Source organism: Eurosta solidaginis, chromosome 5 (genome assembly GCF_040869045.1).
Source record: "Eurosta solidaginis isolate ZX-2024a chromosome 5, ASM4086904v1, whole genome shotgun sequence".
Taxonomy (NCBI): domain Eukaryota; kingdom Metazoa; phylum Arthropoda; class Insecta; order Diptera; family Tephritidae; genus Eurosta; species Eurosta solidaginis.
The window spans coordinates 47,913,756-47,922,522 of NC_090323.1; the positions used below are offsets into that span (position 1 = coordinate 47,913,756).

The following is an 8,767-nucleotide window of genomic DNA, read 5'->3' on the forward strand; positions in this document are numbered from 1 at the left end:
AATCACTGCAGTGTGGCGGACTGCAATGCAAGGATGTTGCTGGGGCAGGTACTCGGTCACTTACAGGTCTGAGAGCGGAAAAGGTTGGACACATCCCTTAATTGTGGTAAGAGTTTATTTGGAGGCATAATGGAGCATAATTGTTGCGTAATTGAGTGAAAATTGGAGCGAAATTAGTAGCAAAAATGGAAGCCAATAGTAGCACAATATGGCACACAATGTCTGTCAACGTAGTGTGGCCTCAAGCGATGTCGAGGGGCATTGTTGAGGCGGGCACTCGGCACTCACAGGTCTGTGTGCGGAAAAGGTTGGTCACATCCCTTGATTTTAATTGTGATGGAGTTTTAAGACGGAGCATAATTTGATGCCAAGCTCACTCTGTTTGTCAACGTAGTGCGGCCCTTCAAGCAATATCTAAGCAAAACCAGGCTCCGTCGTTAGCAATGTATTTATACATTGTTGTAACACTGCAGGACAGAAAAGGTTGGTGACATTCCTAAATTGCAACAAAAACACAATATCTCAATCTGGTTAACTTGTTAATCAGATATCGAGATATCCAAATCAATGAAAGAGGGATTCTGAGGCAAGCACGGAACTCGCGGTGGAGTTGCCGTGCAACCGGGTGCCATTACCCGAAAATGGAAGAGGAGGATGGATAGTCCTCCTCGGCCAAACCAAGGCTGGTTGACTTGAACACCCCAGCTCACCGATTGGTACCAACTTGTTGGGCCGAAGATCAACGGACATTGATCTGTGTTTTACACCGGAGGTAGGTCTACGAAGACAGGGACTCCTGTAAGCACTCAATGGGGATCATATATCGACTATGGCCAGCTGGTAATTCTCTACGCGGCTGTAACACCTGCACTCTGGTAGCAATCTTCGCCCTGACGATCTAGTCTAGCAATGGAAGCGCATTCTCACAATGTATCGTCACAGCGGACACTAGGTTAACAGCGAGCCTGGACAAGCAAGTTGTTGATAGAAATGATGTTCGAAATTCTACTCAAAAATCCTGAGGATGACGGAAGGTTTCAAGAACGGGGCGAATTCTTGCAAGAATGATAAGTGCGACCTGGTTAAGCGTACATAAAATGTCGGTGTATCCTAGAAGCCGTTTCAACACGAAGGCGAAGAGGTGCTAAAGACCATACATACATTGCATGCTACGCGTCCCCTATATGGTTGCCAAGCCTAAAAACTACTCACTGGAAGAAGCTACAGGCCTGCCAAACTACTGCTCTCAGAACCGCTACGGGCTGTCTCCTTATGTCCCCAGAACACTATCTACATAATGGGGCGAGAATACTCCCCATCAGGGAGAGAAATGAGATGCTAACCAAACAGTTCCTGTTTAATACCCAGAAACCTGGGCACCCCAACAGACATCTGATTGATGAGCCAACACCGCCTAGGGGCTTAAAGAGTAATCTCCGTAAGCATTATGAGGAAATACGGCACCTGAGAACTCAGCCGTATGAAGCCAAAAAACACCAGCAGGGCCTCAGTGAACTCCACAAACAGGAGTCGGACCTTTATGCCAGGAATTGGCCTGTGAATCCAGTACCCAAAACTTGTGGAAGAGGAGCGCATACTCCCCAGGGAAACGCGAGTCACTCTAGCTTAACTTCGTTCTGTACACTGTAACAGGCTAAACTCTTACCTATCCAGTATCAACCCCGCCATATAAAATGTATGCCCCGCTTGCAATGTGTCCTCACATGATACCAACCATCTTTTTAATTGTAATGTGGAACCAACGACTCTAACACGCCTTTCATTAAATGGGGGTCACACTGAGATGACAGTCCTTGGTCGGGAAAAATCCCGAGTCGCTCCGGTACATAGAACCGACTGCCTTGGGAAGCTTGAGCGCAGAACTCGTAAACTGCGTCAACTGGCAGCCGATGGTAACATTGGCATCCGACCACCTGCCCATACTTATTTCGTTCGAGCGTACCGCCGACTTCATCGTCACCGAAAAACGCACTTTCATAAACTTCAAAAAAGGAAAGTGGGAAGAATATAAATCTGCAACAGACAGCAGCTTTGCTGCCCTCCCTATCCCGACTGATGCCCGCCAAGGGGAGCGTGCCTTCCGTAAGGTCATTGAATCCGCCTCGGCACATTTCATTCCCGCCGGGAGAATTCCCAAAATCCGGCCCCACTTCCCGGCGGAGGCCGCGAGCTTAGCGAGGGAACGCGACCTTATAAGACAGCTTGATCCAGGCGACCCCCAAATAGGGGATATAAACCAACGCATCAGATTGCTTGTGGACGAACACAAGCGGGCGAAATGGGAAGAGCATCTAAGAGGTTGTAACCTCTCTACCGGTGTAGGTAAACTTTGGTCCACCGTAAAGTCCCTATCGAATCCGACTAAGCACAAAGACAAAGTTTCCATCGCCTTTGGCGATAAGGTGCTGTCGGATGCGAAAAAATGCGCGAGCGCTTTCTGCCGACAATATATAATGCATCCTACGGTTGACAAAGATAGACGGAGAGCCAATAGACACGCACATAAACACAAATTCAGCGCGTCACCAATCACCATCACCGCTAGAGAGGTTGAGGACGCCATTGGTCGCGCTAAACCATCCAAAGCAGTGGGCCCAGACGGCATAGCCATGCCGATGCTTAAAAACCTAGGGAGAGAGGGTTTCAAATATTTAGCGCATGTCTTCAACCTGTCTCTTTCCACCTTTGTCATACCCGAGAAATGGAAAATGGCCAAGGTGGTCCCGCTACTAAAGCCTGGGAAACCAGCTAACATAGGTGAGTCATATCGTCCGATATCTCTCCTATCGCCAGTGGCAAAGACGCTTGAAGCCATTTTGCTCCCTTATTTCCAAGCACATTTGCAGCTAGCCCCTCATCAGCATGGCTTCAGAAAACTCCATAGCACTACCTCCGCGCTAAATGTCATTGTCACCCAGATAAATTGCGGTTTGAATCAATACCCTCACCATAGAACAGTACACGTAGCGCTAGACCTATCAAAAGCCTTTGATACGGTCAACCATGGCTCGTTACTGCAAGACCTGGAAGGGTCTACCCTTCCCCCATGTCTTAAAAGGTGGACCGCAAATTATCTGGGTGGTCGGCATCGGTGCAATTCAGAAACGAAACGTAAAAACCAAGGAGAATTAAACAAGGGGTGCCACAGGGTGGTGTCCTATCCCCACTTTTGTTTAATTTCTACATATCCAAGCTACCTTCACCACCGGAAGGAGTCACAATCGTTTCCTACGCCGATGACTGCACAATAATGGCCACAGGCCCAGGCCCAGAGATCGATGAGCTATGCAATAAAATAAACGGCTATCTCCCTGATCTCCAGTTTTTTCGCCTCGCGAAACCTGGCATTGTCACCGACTAAATCTTCCGCGACCTTATTTACAACATGGACGCCCCAAATATCGACAAATTGAACATCCACGTCGATGGCACTACGCTACCGACTGTCCTACACCCCAAAATCTTGGGTGTGACGTTTGATCAGGATCTACATTTTGGTGCGCACGCAACCGCAATTGTTCCGAGAATTCAGAGCCGTAATAAAATCCTCAAATCCCTTGCTGGCAGTACCTGGGGAAAAGATAAAGAAACGCTCATGACCACATACAAAGCAATTAGCCAGCCGATTACGTGCTACGCGTCACCCATATGGTCGCCAAGCCTAAAAACTACCCACTGGAAGAAACTACGGGCCTGCCAAAATACTGCTCTCAGAATCGCCACGGGCTGTCTTCTTATGTCCCCAGAACACCATCTGCATAATGAGGCGAGAATACTCCCCATCAGGGAGAGAAATGAGATGCTGACCAAACAGTTTCTGTTGAATACCCAGAAACCTGGGCATCCCAACAGACATCTGATTGACGAACCAGCACCGCCTAGGGGCCTAAGGAGTCATCTCCGTAAGCATTTTGAGGAAATACGGCACCTGAGAACCCAGCCGTATGAAGCAAAAAAACACAAGCAGGTCCTTGGTGAACTCCATAGACAGGCGTCGGACCTTTATGTCGGGAATTGCCCGGTGAATCCAGTACTTGAAGAAAAATATCCAGAACTCGCGGAAGAGGAACGCATACTCCCCAGGGAAACGCGTGTCACTCTTGCTCAACTTCGTTCTGGATACTGTAACAGGTTAAACTCCTACCTTTCCAGAATCAACCCCGACATACAAAATATATGCCCCGCTTGCAATGTGTCCCCACATGACACCAACCATCTCTTTAATTGTAATGTGGAACCAACGCCTCTAACACCCCTTTCCTTATGGTCCACCCCTGTTGAAACGGCAAGTTTCCTTGGACTCCCGTTAGAGGATATTGATGACAATTTGTGATCGGTCGCGGCTATTAGGTGGGGCGAGCATTGCTACAACAACAACAACAACACGCCTTTCATTATGGTCCACCCTGTTGAAACAACAAGTTTCCTTGAACTCCCGTTAGAGGATATTGATGACAATCTGTGATCGGTCGCACCTATTGGCGCGAAGCACTGCTACAACAACAACAAATCATACATCAACTCGTAAGTATGCAAAATATATGGTCCGGGTGCATGCCTCCACACTAGAATTTAATTACACTTCCTTCAATCCGCAGAAAAGACGATACTGAAAACGGTGGAATCTGCCTGTTAAATAGGCACATTATGTTACTCGGTTCCAAACAAATATCTTTCGATAAAAAAAAATATGCACGTAATTTGGCAGTATTCATCATAGCTTCCTGCTCATGATGTCAACGGTGTTCTAAAGGAGGTTTATGAGCGAAATAAGTTTGACGTAATGAATATTATCTCAAAGGCTTTCTATCGATAGCTGCAAGTAGAGGAAGATGAGAACCACACTTGGTGCTCCCGATTGGTGTTAGTTATGGCGATACAGCAATATCTAGCATGACTTTTGTTCGTCGAGGAGTAGGTCGTTCTAAGTCCAGGTGACGGTGGCACGTTTGTTAAAGCCAATAATATCCAATCATAAACACACGTCAGCAATTGACCGCCCATGTAAAGGATTGTACTTTCGCGTGAAATATGATTACTTTTGTAGAAAGCTTATCTCTATAAAGTTTAGTAGAGAGATGAGAGCAGCATTAACCTCTACATAGATCGATTATATCAAATTAATTAAATTTGATTACTATATTTAATTATACAATAATGTACATTAATTTGTAAATTTATTCTATTTCTAACTAAAATACTCATCTACAATAACTTCTTCAAATCATCCTTAATTTGTTGGTCTTCTTGAGCTCTACAAAGAAACCAAAGGCCGGCGATAATAAACATGGCGCCCGAAGTGGAAATTATTGTAATTTCCTCCTGATAAACGATCGCTCCTAATATAAACTAAAAAAGCAATGAAATGTTAAGTAACCAAATTTTAGATATAAAAGATATGTTACCGATAGCATATAGTTAGTAGCAGCAGTCAGTACAGTTGTTGTTAAAGTTTGTTCTGCACATTGCAGGGCTTTAAGAAAGTACCGCCAATTTAGCACATTACATAGTAGCATCAATGCAATTGGCAAGCAGCGTAAGAGAAGTAACTCTTTTAAATAGAAAATAGTTTATTTTTATTGTTAAATTTAATAACTATCCATGTAATACCCAAATAATAGGTCACTTCTTCTGTTGGCGTAAAGCAGCTCGTTAGTAGAGGCACCGTCGCCAGTTGACTTGGTGCATGTCCAAAGAAGCTACCACCGGCAGCAAATGCACCTGCAGTAAAACTATAACGGTATTGCAGTAATGATTTCGTCATTGATTTTTAGTTGCAGTAGGCTAAGTGATGTGTTGACAAGTCTAGTTTTCGTTTACTAAATTTGTTGTGTTTACTTTGAACCGTAAACACTTTGCAAAACAGCTGATTTGTCAATCCCAGCTGTAGAAAGGCGTTCGCAAGGTTGCATGCCGGAATCGGAAACTCACATTTTTTTTCTTCAAAAATTACGCTTCACGTCTGAACGGATTTGATCTAATTCAACCCCGCACGCCAACTATTGTTGTGACATCATTTGGCCCGGCTCAGCCGCCACTTCCATTCCTAAACTTCCATAAAAATCAGTTAGCGTGCTGACGAGGAAATACCTATGTAGGTATTAGATATCTTCTGCATAAACGTCAAAATTCCGAAGTGATTGGATCACCTGATTTGTATTTGACTATCGCTGTCTCATTCTGCCTCTCTTTCTATCACCCGCTGAAGATAGGCGCCGCCATATTGAACAGCCTGTCAAAACGCTGAAAAGTAGCCATATTGAACAGCCTGTCAGGCAGTTGACAGATAAGATAACACACTTGGTCGTCATTCACAATGGTAAACACTTTGCAAAACAGCTGACTGCCTGACAGGCTGTTCAATATGGCTACTTTTCAATCCCAGCATTAGAAAGGCGTTCGCAAGGTTGCATGCCGGAAGCGGAAATTTACATTTTTTTCTTCTTCAAAAATTACGCTTCACCGTGTGAACGGATTTGATCTAATTCAACCCCGCACGCCAACTATTGTTGTGGCATCATTTGGCTCGGCTCAGCCGCCACTTCCATTCCTAAACTTCCATAAAAATCAGTTAGCGTGCTGACCAGGAAATACCTATGTAGGTATTAGATATGAGAGACCGAGCGACGGCCACGCGATGACTTTGCCTAAAGTTTAATGTTAAGAGGTTGAGTTAAGAAATGAAGTATTCAATTGAGGGATGTTAGCTAGATATATCACTTTATACAAGGTTCCATCATCAAAAGTTAAGGCGCTGCGTGGGTTAATCGGTTTATCGATAACTACAGTCAATATGTGTATATTTCCTAAGTCAGGTCAAATGGCAAAGGTTTTGTTTTTGCAATATGTGTTTACCCAACAACAACTACAACCCACTTGTAGATTAATCGGCAATTTGATATAAAGTTCAATAATTAACCCTTCAAGGCAAAAATAGCAATTATTCGGTACACAAATGACCCAGCACCTAAACTGCCGGTTAAAGGGTTACGTGAGATATCCGGTTTATCGACAACTACTGACGACTAAACTGATAATTGTGTACATCACTTGAACCAAACAAACTTTCAAAATTTTGTTTGTTGCTTTATGTAGCTACTATTTTGCAGATTAAGGCACGATCCGATCCAATATTCCATCGTTAACGGTAAAGGCCTAAGTGGGTTTTCCGAATTTTCGGTAACTACTGTCCATTTGTGCATATCTCTTGAACCAAGTCAAATGAAGCACTGAGTCTAACTGTCTTAATCGACAAATAAGTAGCTATATAACACAAAAAAAGGTTTTGGAAATCTTGCTTCGTTGGAGAGATATAGAGCTATTTAGGTGCTGGGTTATTTGTGTACAAACCAAGCCTCGGATAAATACACTCTATTGATGACGACCATGGCAAACGTTTGAAGGACAATGAATTGAGGGCATACACCTGGAACGTCCGCTCCCTGAATGGGATTGGTGCAGATGCCCGGCTGGTTGATGGCCTCGTCAAAGCAAAATCTGACATCACCGCCATCCAAGAAATGCGTTGGATGAAGCAAGAAGAAAGAAGATAAAAATTGTGACATCTACTGGAGTGGCCATACGAATAAGCGCAGTTTCGGCGTCGGATTCGTGGTGGGAGAGAGACTTCGTCGCCAAGTTCTGACGTTCACGCCTGTGGACGAGCGTCTCGTCGCTATCCGAATAAAAGCAACATTTTTTAATATATCATTCATCTGCGCCCATGCGCCGACAGAGGAGAAAGACGATGAGGTGAAAGACACTTTTTATGAACAATTAGAACGCACATACGAGCGCTGCCCCGTCATGATATAAAAGTTGTGCTTGACCACTTTAACGCCAGGGTGGACAAAGAAGGTGTTTTTGGCCCTACAGTCGGAAAGTTCAGCCTACACAATGAAACTTCTGCTAACGGACTGAGGCTGATTGACTTTGCCGGCGCTCGAAACATGGTCATATCCTGCACGAGGTTCATGCATAAAAAGATACATCAAGCTACATAGCTGTCTCCTGATCGAAATACTCGCAATCAGATCGATCACGTTGTGATAGACGGACGGCATGCATCCAGTGTTTTAGATGTGCGCACGATCCGAGGACCTAACATCGACTCGGATCATTATCTCGTTGCAGCCAAAATACGCAACCGCCTCAGCACGGCTAAAACCAAGGAACAAAAAACACAAGGAAAGCTAGACGTCGAAAAGCTTCAATCACAACAGACTGCCAATGATTTCGCAACTCGACTCTCACACCTGCTCTCTGAGAGCACAACTCATCCTAAAGGAATACAGGAGCAGTGGGAGCATATCTCCAAAGCACTTCGTACTGCGGCCGAGGAAAAAATTGGTTACCGTCGGCCACGAAAAAACCACTGGTACGATGAAGAATGCCGCGTTGCAACCGAAAGAAAAGACGCTGCCTACAAGGCTACATTAAAAGTGAGTGCAACAAAAGGCGTGAGTGCGAGGAGCTTGAGCTGCTAGTCACCAGGAATAACGCCCGGAAATTTTACCAAAAAATACGGCGACAGACAGAAAGTTTTAAAACCGGGGCAAACTCCTGTAGGAACGAAAACGGCGACCTTGTAACTGATTTCCAGAGAGGGCTTAGATTATGGAGGGAACACTTCTCTGCTCTCCTAAATGGAGGCAGCGATTCACCGCGCAGAGATGACGAACCCGATCCCGCAATCGATGATGATGGAATATATGTCCCCCCGCCCGACTATGACGAAATTAGAATA

The 8,767-nt window shown here is 44.9% G+C and overlaps 1 protein-coding gene across 1 annotated transcript; it reads right to left on the minus strand.

Annotated features, from left to right (window-relative positions):
• Positions 1-5,145: 5,145 nt before the first annotated feature.
• On the minus strand, positions 5,146-5,878 carry LOC137252401 (uncharacterized). The gene is made up of 3 exons (XM_067788035.1): positions 5,632-5,878; positions 5,427-5,572; positions 5,146-5,370 (listed from the first exon to the last, which is right to left on the minus strand). The coding sequence occupies exons 1-3, from the start codon at positions 5,783-5,785 to the stop codon at positions 5,227-5,229; spliced, it is 444 nt and encodes a 147-aa protein (XP_067644136.1). The 5' UTR covers positions 5,786-5,878; the 3' UTR covers positions 5,146-5,226.
• Between the last annotated feature and the right edge of the window lie 2,889 nt (positions 5,879-8,767).

Coding starts and splice junctions, on each gene's coding strand:
- LOC137252401 (XM_067788035.1), bottom strand. CDS start 5,785: ATGACGAAATCATTACTGCAATACCGTTATAGTTTTACTGCAGGTGCA. Junction 5,573..5,631: donor AGAAGTGACCTATTATTTGG/GTATTACATGGA, acceptor TCTATTTAAAAG/AGTTACTTCTCTTACGCTGC. Junction 5,371..5,426: donor CTACTAACTATATGCTATCG/GTAACATATCTT, acceptor TTGCTTTTTTAG/TTTATATTAGGAGCGATCGT.